At 37.2% G+C, this 16,325-nt stretch overlaps 1 protein-coding gene across 3 annotated transcripts in view; it reads right to left on the bottom strand.

The window, feature by feature from the left end:
- Positions 1-4,765: 4,765 nt before the first annotated feature.
- Positions 4,766-16,325, bottom strand: part of ZNF713 (zinc finger protein 713) — a 38,705-nt gene continuing 27,145 nt past the window's right edge. For all 3 annotated transcript variants that reach the window (XM_004761739.3, XM_045074878.1, XM_045074879.1), the window contains one exon: positions 4,766-6,177. In XM_004761739.3, coding sequence (XP_004761796.1) covers positions 5,120-6,177 — 1,058 coding nt within the window. In that variant the 3' untranslated portion in view covers positions 4,766-5,119. The remainder of the gene's footprint in view (positions 6,178-16,325) is intronic.

The following is a 16,325-nucleotide window of genomic DNA, read 5'->3' as shown; positions in this document are numbered from 1 at the left end:
ATGGATTTTTAAATTTACTGTTTTATTCCTCCCATTCATTTTGAAGTCTGCATTTTCCCAAAATTAGCCGGTGGGAACCTTGTTAAGCTGATGTCTGTGTCTTTCTGAACTTGCCTCCATTAGTTTTTGTGAATTTCTTACTTTCTGGCAAAAAAGTGTGATCCAGGCTTACCTGTACTTTTCCTATCTTGGTTATTGGATCAGCAAATTCTCCAAGAAGTTTCAGTGGGGAATGGTATTTAGAAACCAAAATCTAGGTGTTAGGTGAGCGCTTTGCTACAAGAGTTTTTTTGCTTCCAGAATATTGTAGAAGATGTAGCTATCTGTATATTCAAATACTCATAGAGAAGCCTGTGTGCATGCATACAGGCATATAACAGAAACCTCTAAAAACCAATGTGCCTCTTCTTTTCCCTGTATTCTTTGTTTTTGTCCCCTTTCTCCTACAGTGAAAACCTTGGTACCCACTCCAGCAACATCAATGATTGATTTGCCAAATGCTACAGTACACACTAGATACTTTTGTAATTGTAGAAATAATATCACCACTAACAACAAACTTGCTAAGTATATTTGAGATTGCTTTTTGAATTTATTTTGTCTTTACTGCCTACAATGACAGCACTGTGTTAAAAATTTATTGGGATGATTTTTTTCTGTGTGGTTATTATCAATATTCTATACAATTAGGTTCATTTGTATTTGTATACAGTTTTGTATTCAAGGATAGGGAGAAACCTGTCATTTTAAATTTAATCTTCATTTTTGAATCTGTAAGTCATTAAAATGGTTCAAAACTCAAAAATATAAAAAGATATATTCAGAGAAGTTTCATTCCTTTCCAATTCCTTTAACCCTGTTCTTGTTCCCATAGGTGACCTATTTGTTTCTGGTTAGTCCTTCCTGTATTGATTCTTGCAAAGATAATCAAATACATGTGCATTCTTTTTCTTTCTTACAAAAAGTAACATTCCATATATGCTTTTCCACACTTGTCTCATTTAACATATTCTGAAAGTATCATTCACTCCAGATTAGCTTATTCTTTTTCAGATGCATAGAACGTTACTGTGTGGATGTACCATAGTTTGTTGAGAAATATTTCTTATATGAACATTTAGTTTTTTCCTCCAGTGTTTTAATAACCAACTTTGGACATATGTATTTAATTATTATTAGTGGTGTGTCTTCAGTGTGAATTTCTAGAATGGGTTTGCTCTATACTGCCAAATGCCCTTCGAGAGAAGTTGTGACATTTCTCCTGGTAATGTATAAGAGAATTTTAAAAGAGGCTTTAAATAATGCTAGTCAACTTCCCCTAGAAAAAAAAAATAATGCTAGTCAATAAAATTCCTATACCAAAATGACATGACAATGGGATAGATGATTTTGGGAAAGTTCAAGAGTCAAAATTTCATATCTGTACAAAAAGGTCTTAAAATGCCCCATGATATAATAAATATTTTGTTATAAAAGGAGATCCAAGAAGAGTCTTTGCACCTAGGTTTTATGGATGACCTAAGAATCAGCCAGGTGTTAATCCATAAGTTGCAACTTAATTTGTCTGACAGTATTATTCTTGTTTGGGTTAGATAAGATTACTAGAACCTAAGGAAGCTATTCAAATAGTACCTGGAAAGAACAACCTAAACCTATGAACAAATGAAAAACTGAAACCCTGGGAAAGTATTCAAATAAGGATAAGACAAAAAAAAAATCCATATAGGTTAACATTTTAATGGTTTTGGTATAATTAATATTCAGGTTACATTTTACCTTTTTTTTTTTTTTAACAGATTTTATTAGTTTGAGAGAAAGAGAGAGAGAAAGCACAAGCAGGAGGAGGGGCATGGAGAAGCAGACTCCCTGCTGAGTGGGGAACCCAATGTGGGGCTCTGTCCTACGAGTCCAGGATTATGATCTGAGCTGAAGGCAAAGGTTTAACCAACTGAGCTACCCAGGTGCCCCTTTTTTACTTGTTTCTTTTTTCTTTCTTTTTATTTATTTGACAGAATGAGAGTGAGAGAGCACAAACTGGGGCAGCAGGATAGGGAGAAGAGGAATCCCCACTGAGCAGGGAGCCTGATTTGAGGCTTGATCCCAGGACCCTGGGATCCTGATCTGAGCCAAAGGTAGATGCCTGATTGAGCCATCCAGATGCCCCTTTTCCCGTGTTTCTTAAGGTATTTAAAACATTTGATACGATCTTAAATTTTAGGCTTGTGATTTTTTATTTTTATTTTTATTTTATTTTATTTATTTATTTAGGCTTGTGATTTTAATGAAGCACTTTGATGTGTTTAAATTGAAATCAGTGCTTAAAAGAGTGGGTATATCTAATTTTAGAAATTCCTAAGTTTTTATATGTTAGTTTCACAGCTGTGAATAATTAGAGGAATGCTGGCTGCTTAAAGAATGTGTTTCTAAAACTAATAAACACTAAGCAAAATATAAATAGTAACAGATATATTTCTCCAAGCCCACAAGGCCTTTGGACATAAGAGAATCTATCAACCTGATGATCCTTTAACATTCTGAAGTTCTGAGAAAGTTACACAGATTTTAATGTGAGCAGCAACCTTTTGCTTTATTAACTTTAATATATTCAACAAATATTTTTCATGTGTTATAAAATGCTGCTCCAGGCACTATTTTTATTCACTGTACCAGTAAGTGATCCATGTTCTAGTGACATTTCTAATGAGAAATCCTTTATTATTATTATACATATTATATTATAGGATTATTATACATAATCCTTTATTATTATGTATAAACTTTAATCTCTTTTCATAAAGGATGAATGGACATAGTTGGATGGACCAAATGAACTAAGATATTTGAAAGGGTAATGTCTTGCCCTCCTAGACAGAAATAAGTCATAACTAACAGGTTTTTGAATGACTACTATTCCTCTGGCTTCTCTACTCCAAGAACAATATATAATCAATATACTAAGAGTTCACTCTTTAACTTGCAACATTTTGAAAAGAACAAAGGACATGAAAAGAATTTGATCCCAGAATGATATAGTTTACTGTACAACTAAGATAAGCATCATCATTTATGACCCAAAGAAATTTAATAAGCTTCTAATTTTTAATTCTTATTTATTATGATGAATTGGTGAAAATCTCTGGGGAACTGTGGTCTGGATAAGTCCAGACACTTCTTTTCTAGGATTATCTAAGTTCTGCGGAAACTCTCCTGAAAATCCCATTGTTTTCACCTGTGTTGATACACTGCCTTGTATTGGAACCCTTAACACTCTTTGCAGATAGGTTTTTTTTTTCTGGTTGCAAAATTAAACTTTGTTCAAAGCCTTTACCAATTTTAATTAACCATTACTTCTTTTAATACATACCTCCACTGTCTGAAATTTCACCTTAGCTCACTTTCTTTCTGAAATGTGGGTGCCCTCTTTATGGAAAATGAATGTTAAATGTAGCTCATTTTGGTGCCTGTTTCCAGAACAGATCTGACCTGAAAGTGGACCCCTACTACACAGACATTTGAACACAAAATACTATTAAAAATCCTTCTTGACTATAGTAACTCAGGATTTTATTAGCTATTCCACACCCACTGATGCATGGGGCATAAATATACTTTGAAAAGTTTGTGACAAAATGAGTTCATTACTTTCTTGGTTTTTAGCATTTTGGTTTTTAAAATCTTTAAGCATTTCAGCTTTGCCCCGAGAACTTTATAAAATCTAGTCTTTCAGAGGGAAAAAGAGAAGCCTTTGAGCTGAGAGCTATGTTAGAAGAAAAAAGGTGAGGAAGCAAGGGGAAATGCAATCCTACCTTAACTTCATGGCTTCTTCAAGCCATGCCTTAGGAGACAGAAAAACAAAAAACCAAGCAACTGAAGCACCCCCAAAGGTGCAGCTGTTTGCTGCTTATGACAGTTTACATTTATAATGCTTTGTAACATCAAAAGGTGATAACCTGTTAAACAGGGCAGTATTCATAAAAATAAAATTTAACCACCTTAAATTCTTTTTGGAGAAAGGTGTTATATACACATATTTCAATAAATAAAATGAATTATTAAGCCAATTAGTAATACTTCCTTAGTTGTTTATATAAGCCAGTTAGGCTCTTCCCTGGTTCTTATCCTCATGATGGCACCACAGCTCAACATCTGGGATAGTCTCATACTTCTTGTCTTTCACAGATGTGCAGGGAGGTGCAGGCACTCTCAGCCCCTGGTCCTTACAGAGGAAAAAAAAAAAAGGCAACACAAAACAACAAGAAGAAACTTCTCTCTCCAAACCCACAAACAGAGCAGAAATACCCATTTTAGCGAAAACAATCTGCTATAAGGAAATTTAAACTAGAACAACAGGATAGAAAAGTAGACTTCTCTGAATCACTTTTTAAAGTCCATCACTATGATCCTCGGTCTCCCCCAAGACTCTTCTTAAAGTGATCCTAGGACTTGTTTGATGAAAATGCAAAAGTTGCTAAAAAACAAACAAATAAACAAATAAACACCACCATATCCTGTCATATTGTTTCTCAAATAAAGGTACAGATTTAGGTGGTACATCAAATAGAAACTTCTAATTTGGAAGTTATATATATATTGATAAATATCTGTTTATTTATTTTAGAACAGATATAATTGACATATAAAACTCATAATTTCCATAAATACTATTTCCTAGGACAAGGTTAAAAATTCTTAGTCCCTTTAAAGGAAAATATTAAGTAAACACAATATGATAAAAACTGTAAAGGAAACACACAAATGACGAAAGTTTGAGAAATATTGCCTTTATGTTTATTTCAAATTTATGTGACTGGTTACACTACATCATTGCCTTAATCAATGTTTACATAATTTAAAAACTTTATATCATAAAAGTTAAAGGTGAATAATTACAGATTATTGCCTACAAGATTTCTGGTCATTGAAAAAAGCTTTATATCAGATTTGGAATGTGACTTATAAGTTATTTTCACTATTTATAAGTGCTCCTTGGAATACACTACTAATTTAAAACCTAAATTTATTTAGTTTCTATGCATTAAAAGTTTTCTCTCCTCTGTAAATAATTTGATATTGAAAGGGATGAAAAGATCTGACCAAAAGTTTTCCCAGATTTATATATTCATATGATTCCCCCACCATGAGTTATGTGCTGCTGGGTAAGTGAAGGACTGGGACTTAAGGTTTTCCCACATTTATTATATTCACATAATTTCTCCCGAGTATGGATTTTCCTATGTTGATTAAGGTGTGCACTCTGGCTAAAGGCTTTCTCACATTCATTACATTTATAGGGTTTCTCTCCTGTATGAGTTCTCTCATGCTGATTAAGATGTGTCCTCTGGCTGAAGGCTTTCCCACAAAAACTACATTCATAAGGTTTCTCTCCAGTATGAAGTCTATGATGTTCAGTAAGGGATGTGATACGGCTAAAGGCTTTACCACATTGATTACATTTATAGGGCTTCTCTCCAGTATGAATTCTCAGATGTTGAGTAAAGGATGAATGCTGACGGAAGGCTTTTCCACATTCATTGCATATAAAAGGTTTTTCTCCTGTGTGAATTCTCTGATGTTGAACAAGATGTATCCTCTGGCTGAATCTTTTCCCACATTCATCACACTTATAGGGCTTCTCTCCTGTAAGGACTATCTGAGGTTGAGTAAGAGAGGAGTTGTGGCTGAAAACCTTCCCACATTCACTGGGTTTCTCTTCAGTATGAAAATGGTTAGTAAGAAGAATACCTTGATTGAAGATTTTTCCACACTCATTATATTGATAAGGATTCTTTCTTACATAGTTTCCCTGATAGTAAATCAAGTCTGGATTATGTTTGATGCTGTTTCCTTGTGTGTCAGAATTAAGAGGTATTTTAATGGAAGGAATTCTCTGATGCGTAATAAGGTTTGCATTCATGTTATAGTTTTCTCGAAATCTATTACAATCACGGCTTCTCTCCTGTGTGATCTTTTTGTGGGTTAAAGATATTTGTGCTAAGTATCTCTGCTGGTTTTCTTGGTTAAACTCTAACTGGTAATCAAAATCCCAGAGTCCTCCCAAGATGGAGTACCAGAAACTATCTCCTGTTAGTCTCTCCATTATCATGTCATGATTTTGTTTTTCATCAGAAATGTTCTGGTTTGGAGTCGATTTTTTGATTTCACGTCTACTCTCCCCATCTAAAAGAAATGCAGAACATACAAATACTTTGTGATCTCCTCTGTTTTGAAAAAGAAACTGTTGCACAATGAATTACCAAGGGAAGTATATAGTAATGTGGACAAGGTGTATGTGGCATAAGTTTTAAAATATGGCCATGTAACAAGGAAGACTATAAAAGGATGATGGAAAGCAGTAAGCAGGGGGAAATTTAAAACATGGATGGTAATCATAAGAAGAGATCATCCAGGAGTATCTATAGCTGAAAGGTAATGGAAAGGAAAACAAGAAATGTCAGAGAAAGTTCTGTGCTTAGAGGTGGGAGATATTAGAGGAAAGACTATACTTGTTGAAGACAGGTCCAAGTACTCCACCTTATAAATTTCATCTGTGGATTATTCTATGGTAGTGTCAGTGACCTGTTTATTTAAAAAAGTATTTCTTCATATTTTTATCTTTTGCTTAAAATGACACAATGAATACTTGCTTATAATAATACATTCAAATAATATGGAACTGCAGTAAGGAAGAATTTCAGCCCCTTAGAGGTCATTATTTTTAATAGTTTGGAGCCTGTCTTGCCAGATTTTTTTCCATGTTCATACAAATATAAATGTAAATCATATTCTAAACAAGCATGAATTGTGATAAAAAAAATTTCATTTCAGTCTCCTACTACTTCTTTAAACTTAATTTAATGGGGGCATTCTTACTATGCTTCTGGATGAAGATTTGGGCAGGTTCCATGGTTCCCCTAATTTTTAGATAACAAATACTCCTTCTGTTATATTAAGTTACAAACACAGTCTCTAATCAGTAATTAAAGTGTTCAGTCACCTGTTAATAATCAAAACTTCAAAATTAATTCCCTTTCCTTCGCCTTGGCCGTTAAGAGTCATAGTCTTCCTTTTTCCCTACCACCTGCCTCTTTCTGCATCCTACTCTTCCTACTCGTTTTTTCCCCTGGTGCTGTGCTCTCATTTCTTGTTCCCACTTTAATTATTTCCCTGGCTACCTCTTTCTTCACTCACTGTTGTTTAGTTCCCTTCTTTTTTGGGGGGGGGGGTGCGCAGAGGGCGAGAGAGAATCTTAGCTCCACACCAGCACAGAACCTGTTGTTGGGCTCAATTTTATGACCCTGAGATCATGACCTGATCCAGAATCAACAGTTGGACACTTAACCAAGTCACCCAGGTGCCCCTGTTTAGTTCCCGTCTAACAAGACTTTGAGGGTAGAAGCTGTGTGGAGGAAGAGATTAAAAGGCCAGTTTTTGTATGACTGTATGACTGAGTAGCTTCACATTCTCACCTTGGCAGAAGATTAAATAGGAACTCATGACTCTTGGGAGGTTTTAGCTGGACCTCTCTTTTTCCTCTCATTTCCATGATCTGGACAGATAAATCTTTACTTGGATAGTACCTTGGGACCATCCCTACAGCAATGAATCCTATTGGACAAAATCAAAGATGTTGGATGACTCGTAAACACCGATGATACCTTGGCTTGACAATCTTGCAAACTGCAGACAGATCCTAACTCAACAGTTTCTCCTGGCTCACCTATAAAAGCCATTTTATCAGTAGGCTGTTCTTGGACCTTGGACAGTTTTAGTTTTCTCAAATGTAAGTCATGTGCTAGTCTTGGTCTTTCAACCATAGGGAATGCATATAAAAGCTGAAAGCGTGTTTTCCCCTGTAGCTGGGACATATGATTATCATCCTAATGAGGGCACTTAACAGTAAAAGGGAGCACCATTAATAATTATGCCAAAAACTATCCTGGAAAAATAAAATGGAATTACACCATAATACTCTTTCGTACTTTGCTTTTTTTTTTAAAGAGAGAGATAAAGTGAGGAAAGGCAGAGAGAGAATCTTAAGCAGTGTGGAGCCTGATGTGGGGCTTGGTCTCACAATCCTGAAATCATGACATGAGCCAAAATCAAGAGTCTGGAGCTTAACTGAGCCACCCAGGCCTGTGAATTTTTTTTTTTCTCATTACTGCATATCATGAACACATTTCCATGTCAATAAATACATTTCCATAATTTTTAAAGGTTGTAAACTATCCACTTTTATGGATAAATAAAATTATGTTTAATCAATTCACATGGGCACTGGACTTACTGTTATTACAAACAGCATGGCAAGAATAGTTAGTTGGCTGAACATGAAATAGAAATTGTAGAAAGAAAAAGAAAATTGTTAAAAACAGATCAATATGCTTACAGATATTACAAAAAGATACAAAAACAGAACTTACTCTGGTCTAAAATTATATGTGGAAAAAAGTGATTTAAAATATTTGTTTTAAACCAATGGACATTTTCAACGAAATTATCAACTGAACCACTTTATTTTTAGCCAAAACACTTTGTCTGCCTAGGGACTTTGGCTCCAAAATGTTTAGAATTGTTGGCTGGAGTTTGGAAACAACTCCTTCTGCCTAGGAGTACAGTTCAGGGCCTTCATTCCCTACAGCCTAGCTTCTAAAACTTGCTTATTCCTGGAAACATGGCAGCTTGGTCAACATACTCATGGCCACCTTTGTTGACGGCCTTCTTTCCATGTCTTTCCTCTGAGTGAAAAGGGAAAACTGCTGCTGGTTGGCAGACTTGTCATCTATTGATACCAGGAGGAGTGACAATGCATGGACAATATAGGCACTGTTTCCCTACTCTGGATACCCTCAAGGCCCATCAGATATTCAATCACAGGGCTATCTATCTATGTCCCATTGGGATGCCAGGGTACAGAGTCTAGACTCCAGGTTGAGACAGTGATTATCTTGTGCTATCTGTGAAGAACATTTGTGAAGAACAAACTCTAATCCATTTGCTCTAGCTCCTTACTTAGCCCAAACCCCCATGTTAGTAGACATGACTGCAACTTACCTTGAAAGGAGGGTGGGCATTGACGAGGATGAATACTTTGATCAAGCTGTGTATATGAGATGATGTTTTGGTGCCTTTCACTCATTATCCACTGTCTACTTTCCTCCTCATTTGGCTTTACCTGGCTAGAAACCCAACCATTCACTGAAGCTCCCAAGTCTTAGTTTATACTTCTCCTGAATTGATTTCCTATCACATCTTATATTGCCTACGCCTCTGTTGTCTGAGATTATGGAAAAGGTGCTAGTTGGGAGGAAAGTGTTTTCAGACACAGAAGCAGAAGAGCTTCCTGTGCCTACACTGTGGGAATGACATGCATTCTGTTTGTGCCCAAGTTCTAAATTAAGTAAGTGCAATATCTTGGTCACAGCTACAGACTAAGGTTCTTTAGCTTATTAAGGGAGTTCCAGGCTTTCATTATTCTTGCAGGAGCCCAGGAGCTCTACATCAAGAAAAACAGGGGATTTGCATAGAACTACTGTAGTCTCAATATGGTAACTATTTGTCCCCACTGACTCCATACCCCTGAATCAACTCTTAGGGTGATGAGCCTTTAATAAAATTAGATTTCTAGGGTACCTAGACCTCTGACATCCTTTGCATCTAGGCAGGGATAGCTTCTAGATAGGATCTTAGAATTAGCATATTGTGATGCCACTGGGCAGCCACAACATCTTGGAAGGCCTTCTGCACTACTGCATACCTCACCTAGTAGACATCTTACCCTGCTTAGCCTCATCCAATGCCTTTTGAAATAAGTTGTTTAGAAGTCAGAAGAAAGGAAAGAGGAAGGGAAAGAAGGAGAGAAGGGAGAAAATGAAAGAATTAGGGAGAAAGGGAGGGAGGAAAACATTTTAAAAATTTATCTTTTTTTAAAAGATTGTATGTATGTACGTACGTGTGTGTGTGTGTGTGTGTGTGTGTGTGTGTGTGTATGTATGTATGTATTTGTGAGCAAGACAGCACGAGCAGGCAGGAGAGGGAGAAGCAGGCTCCCCAAGAGCAGGGAGCCTGATGCGCGTGTGATCCCAGGACTCCAGGATCATGACCCTGAGCCAAAGGCAGATGCTTAATCAACCGAGCCACCCAGGCACCCCAAGTTTATCCTTTCTATGTGTAAAGTACTATAGTATTTCTAGTTCTCTTTTGTTAACTAAAAAAAAGTGCCATGATTTATAGTAGGTTATAGTATTAATTTAGTGGATAGAACAATACATTAAAACTGAGAGAAAACAGGCTCAAAAAGTTTAGAAACTATCAGTTCATCAGACATAGAAGGATAAATGTTTTTTGGTAAGACTGTCTCAATTGTAGAGATTATACAGATCTTATGGGTTGCAATAAAAATGAATTTCTTAATGAGGGTGGTGGTTATAAATAATTAAAAACTACTGTTTTAGCAGAGGTCGGTAAGCTTTTTCTGTAAAGGGTCATAGTAAATATTTAAAGTTTTGTGGGTCGTATGGGCTTTATTGTTTAATCAACTCTGCTGTCATAGAGTGAAAGCAGCCACAAACAATATAGTGACAGAGTGAATGTGGCTCAGTTCCCATAAAATTGTTTACAGAAACACGTGACTGTAGACAATGTTTATTCATCCAAACAGTCTATAATACCAAACAGGGTTATCTGGAAAGGGAACCCCTGTGATAATCTAAGACCTCCTTATGCTGACTGGGTGATTCATCTTATACTAGCAATGTATGAGAGTGCTTTCTTCCCTACAGAGATTTCAACAGTGTGGGCAACTTTTTGGACTTTTGCTAAACTGAGAGATGAGAAAAGGTAATCTGTATTTTCATTTTGTGTTTCTTATGAGCGAGGCTGATCATTTTTTCTTACATTAAATGTATTTGTATTCTTTATCTAGTAACTGTTCAGAGATGTGTGTACTCTATTAGGCTGTTGGCCTCTTCCTGAGTTTGAGGAGCATTTTATTAATGGGAGCTTAGCCCTTTCGATAGAAGTTGCAAATATTTCCCTTTATTGCCACTTGCCTTTTTACCTGCTTATTGTTCTACACCACGCAGAGTGCAGGGATTTGTGTCTGTCGAATGTATAAATCTTTTTCTTTTATGGCTTCTAGATTTTGAAACATACTCAGAAATGATTTCTCTATTTCAAAGTTTTAAAAGATTTCTCCTGTGTTTTCTTCCAGGTCTCTTATGGTTTCATGTTTTACATTTAAAGCCTCTGATTCCTTTGAGATATCTTGGTTTAAGGGGTAAGTTATGGATCTAATTTTATCTCTTTCCAGATGGCTATTCACTATTCATTAAAAAATCTACTTTTTATAATTATATGTGTGGTGAGCATAGTACAAATATGAATCACTATGTTGTGTACCTGAAACTAATGTGATATTGTGTGTCAGTTATTCTCAAATTTAAAAAAAAAAGGTCTACCTTTTAAATACCAGTTGGCTCAATACCATTTTCTTAACATGTCCACCTTTCCCCTCCTAATTTGAAATAACGCCTTTATCATCTACTAAACTCCTGCATACATCTATTTCTGGATGTCCTATTCTGTTCAGTTGGTCTGCCCTGTTCTAACAAAATTTTACTGAATATTATCTAATTGAGACAATTCCTCTTGTTTTTCTCTGAGTTTTCCAGATTATTTTTGTTTCAGGTTTTTTCTTTTCTATTTCATTTTTTTATATGTCCAATTAACCAACATATAACCAATATGAAATTTAGAATGAGCTTATCTAGATCCCTCTAAAATCTTGAAGATACTGTTTATGGGATTATAGTACATGCATATTAGGGACACTGACATCTTGGTATGTCCATTTATTCAAGTTTATTTTTGTGTCTTTCAGAGTGTTTTAAAGTTTTCCTCATGCAGGTATTGCACCATTTCTTGTTAAAAGTTTATTTCTAGTGCATTTAATTTTTCTCCCTAATTGTTCTGAATTTCTCTTCCATTTGAACCCTTTATCCTGATGGCAGGCCTTTATTTCAAGCAAACATTGGAATGTGTGTGAGTCACAAGGTGATTATTTTTGGCTGTAAGCAGATTGGGCAAAGGCAGGGAAATACTCTGCCCAGCTTGTTTCCACGTGGGCCTTTGTAGCACCGGGTCTGCCTTCTTTCCCAGAGACCTGGTGACTCAGAAACAATAGACTCTGCTTCATGTACAGAGTGCCCACTTTCCTGGAAAATGCCTGGATTTATTTTGCTTAGAAAGAGAAAGAGAAAGAGAGAGAGAGAGAGAGAGAGAGAAATAAGCAGTGGCAGTGGATGAGGAGAAATAGGCTCCCCCATTGAGGAGGAAGCTGAGGCTCAATCCCAGGACCCTGGGATCATGACCTGAGCTGAAGGTAGTTGCTTAACGAACTGAGCCACCTAGGTGTCCCATCCACCTTCTTTATAATGGTGACACAGTAATCTAATGTATGTGCATACCATAATTTGTTTAACCTTTATTGGTCAACATTTAGGTAGTTTATAGCCTTGTTGTTTCCCCCAATATGAACATCCTTGTATATAAGTCAGTTGTCACATGGGACACTTCAGGTGGGTTTTGATATATTGTTCTTAAGGACTCTAAACATGCGTGTGTCCTATTACTTATATTTATTTTGTGCATAGTGATGACTAGAAGCCAACCAACACCATAAATGTCTTGACTAGCAATCAAAGATTTTCTATCAAAAGCAAAAAAAAAGTTTATTTCTAGGTGTTTTATTTTTTTGGTTACTACTAAATGGTTCTTCTCTTCCATCTTGTTTTCTAACTGGGTAGTTGTTTGTGCTTCTATTGTCACTCCACTTCAACAGTTAGTTACTTGGTTAATACAGTTATACTCTGAACTCAGATCCATATAAAGAGTCTCAAACTCGCTGTCACACTTTCTTGCCGGGGAAGTATACAATGCCCTTATTCACACGCTACTTGCTTTCTGATCTCATCTAGAACACCACTGCTTTAACCCATCCACTTTTTCCTAGTTTCCAGTCCTCTCCAGGCCTTACTTTACTTCTTGTCACTTCCTGGAATCTATGTCAAATCACCTGAATTAACAAACTCTCATTTTCTTCCTTTAGTTCCACTCATCTAGCAGGCCCTTGGCCTGAACTCTAACTCTACAAAACCTTTCTGGTGCAGAATAGAATAGGAGAAATGGCATATGCATGGACACTGGAAACCACAAATGCATGGGGCAAAATCTCATCTGGATCCTCAAAGCTGCTTGGTAATCTCTTGATTCATCTTTGGTCAGCTTCCATTGAACTTAACAGGCAAGAGCAAGTGCTCCTCAAGTTCTGTCCTTATGCCCCACCATTCCTTTACATTCAACAGGGGACCCTGCCTTCAACTGCACCAAGAAAGTAGAAATAACCATGTGCGAATTCCCCCAAATCTCCCACCAACAAACTTATTACATACAAAATCACCCTAATCTCCTTCCCAGTCTCACTCCCATCTCTTCTAGAACCTTGCTCTGTATTTTGTATTTATTTTCTACTTATTCCTTCTTTTTTTTTTTTAAAGATTTTATTTATTTATCCGACAGAGAGAGATCACAAGTAGGCAGAGAGGCAGGCAGAGAGAGAGAGGAGGAAGCAGGCTCCCCGCTGAGCAGAGAACCCGATGCGGGACTTGATCCCAGGACCCTGAGATCACGACCTGAGCGGAAGGCAGCGGCTTAACCCACTGAGCCACCCAGGTGCCCCTAAAATCATTCTTGCTTTGACAATCCTCTTTTGACACCACCTTCTATTCTCCCATTATGCTCTATTGTCTCCCTTTCTCATTTGAGCTTCTTGTAAGAATATTGCATACTTACAAGGTCCACCTTTTTAACCTCCTGTTCATTAAAAAATGTATTAACTGATTGTTCTTCTAATCACTCCCCTGTTATTTCTCTCTCTTTTTTTAAAAGATTGTATTTACTTATTGGACAGACAGAGATCACAAGCAGGCAGAGAGGCAGGCAGAGAGGAGGAAGCAGGCTCCCTGCTGAGCAGAGAGCCCGATGCGGGACTCGATCCCAGGACCTTGAGATCATGACCTGAGCCGAAGGCAGTGGCTTAACCCACTGAGCCACCCAGGCTCTCCTCTCTTATTTTTTTTTTTTTTTAAAGATTTTATTTATTTGACAAAGAGAGACACAGCAAGAGAGGGAACACAAGTAGGGGGATTGGGAGAGGGGAAAAGCACGCTTCTCACTGAGCAAGGAGACTAATGCAGGGCTTGATGTGGGGTTTGATCCTAGGACCCTGGGATCATGACCTGAGCCAAAGGCAGATGCTGAATGACTAAGCCACCCAGGCACCTCATGTTATTTCTCTTATTAATTAACATAATTGCTAACCTCTTTGTTGCTAAATCAAACACTTACTAGGTCTTACCTCAGTGAGGAAGAGGTTTCTAGGTAAACAGGCATCAATAGATGCCAGTAAGGCAAGCAGTACCCCAGAGGGCAAGCCAGAATTACATGAGGCCATCAACAGAAATGTCTTACCACATCCTTATAAGAGGAACCAGTGACTGTGTCCCTGTGTCTTACAGGATAATGCCAAAATGCAAGCTGTCTCCTTGAAGGAGACTGACAGCCTGCTTGTTCCTGACAAGGTGGAATGAGGAAATCATTTGTTCAACCTGACCTGTGAACCAAGAGCCTTAGGAATCTACAAAATAAGTTCTGGAAACTTTCTTAAGTTAGCGATTATTTTCTCTAGCTGGGGGTCTGTGGATAGGGATATATGGGAAATAGCATGAATCCTACAAATGGACTTGCCTGTGGGAAAAAAATACCTGAAGGAAAAAACACCTGAGGGAAACAATAGATTTGCCTTCTGCTGTAAGTGCCTATGCTGGCAACTCACCTGGAAAAGGAGTTTTTCATTTCTTTTTTTTTTTTTTAAGATTTTATTTATTTATTTGTGGGAGAGAATGAGGGCGAGAAAGAGAAAGAGCACGAGAGGGGAAAAGGTGAGAGGGAGAAGCAGACTTCCCACTGAGTGGGGAGTTCAATGCAGATTCCATCCTGGGACTCCAGGATCACGACCTGAGCTGAAAGCAGATGCTTAACCAACTGTGTCACCTGGGCGCCTAGGGCGTTTTTCATCTTCTTCCTTTAGCTTCCTACTTCCCAGGTTTCAGGGTGTGGAGATTCATAGAAATAACGTCACCTACTACTGTTGGAGAAAGTGTTCGGAGGTTCTTGAGAAAATGTTTTATTAGCTTCTACCCATAGAATGCCAGCACTGGTCAGACCAAAATTCAGGTAAAGTGAGGCTGAAAGAGGAGCAGGTTTCTCACCCAAGATGACCTGGAGCACTAAAATCAATAAGGACAGCCAAGTCAAAGCCACCCTGAGAAAGAAGCTGAAGTCTGAATGGCAGAAAACCAAGTCCAAATGGGAAAACACTGTGCCAGAGCAAAGAATCAGGGTGGAAACTACATAAAGAAGGGGTAGCTGAGTTCAGGATAAAAAACTACAGTGTAAAATACCTAACTCAGTATCTGGCATACATTTAGAAGTGAACTACTTACTGATACAACCAGGCAGAACATTTTAGGTGGTATGCCAACAAGAGGGAGCTAAGGTTTTGTTTTTGTTTTTATTTTTTAGTTAATACCTCTCTTATTTCATGGATGCTTTATTTATTTATTTTTTATTTTATTTTTATTTTTAAAGATTTTTATTTATTTATTTGACAGAGAGAAATCACAAGTAGATGGAGAGGCAGGCAGAGAGAGAGAGAGGGAAGCAGGCTTCCTGCTGAGCAGAGAGCCCGATGCGGGACTCGATCCCAGGACCCTGAGATCATGACCTGAGCCGAAGGCAGCAGCTTAACCCACTGAGCCACCCAGGCGCCCTCATGGATGCTTTAAAGAGAGAGTATAACATCAACAGATCCAGGTTTTGAAATATTTAATTAAGATGATAGTATGACATTCATAAACAAAAATATAATCTAAAATCTGGGAAGATTATATGGGTGAAATATTGAGGCTAAAAATACAGCAATGGGAAAATGCCATAGAAGGGTTACTTAAAAGGAATATACTACAGAGAAGAACACTAAGCCTGTAGGAATACATACATTTAGAAGAATAAAAAGGGAGAGAAAGCAGTGTAGGAGCATATAGAGATACTGGACACAGACTACAAAAGGCAAGAATCATGTACATCGCAAGCCAGAGTGAAAGAAAATTTCTAAAAAAGTAAAGTAAAAAAAAAAAATCTTAGTACATATTTAAAAAGAAAAGTAAAGGCAACACAAACCAATGCAACAAGATTAGAGGAGACAATAA

Source organism: Mustela putorius, unplaced genomic scaffold (assembly GCF_011764305.1).
Source record: "Mustela putorius furo isolate JIRA1106 unplaced genomic scaffold, ASM1176430v1.1 tig00000139_pilon_pilon_pilon, whole genome shotgun sequence".
Taxonomy (NCBI): Eukaryota; Metazoa; Chordata; class Mammalia; order Carnivora; family Mustelidae; genus Mustela; species Mustela putorius.
Note: the sequence above shows the minus strand (reverse complement) of the source record. Positions and strands in the feature narration are given on the sequence as shown.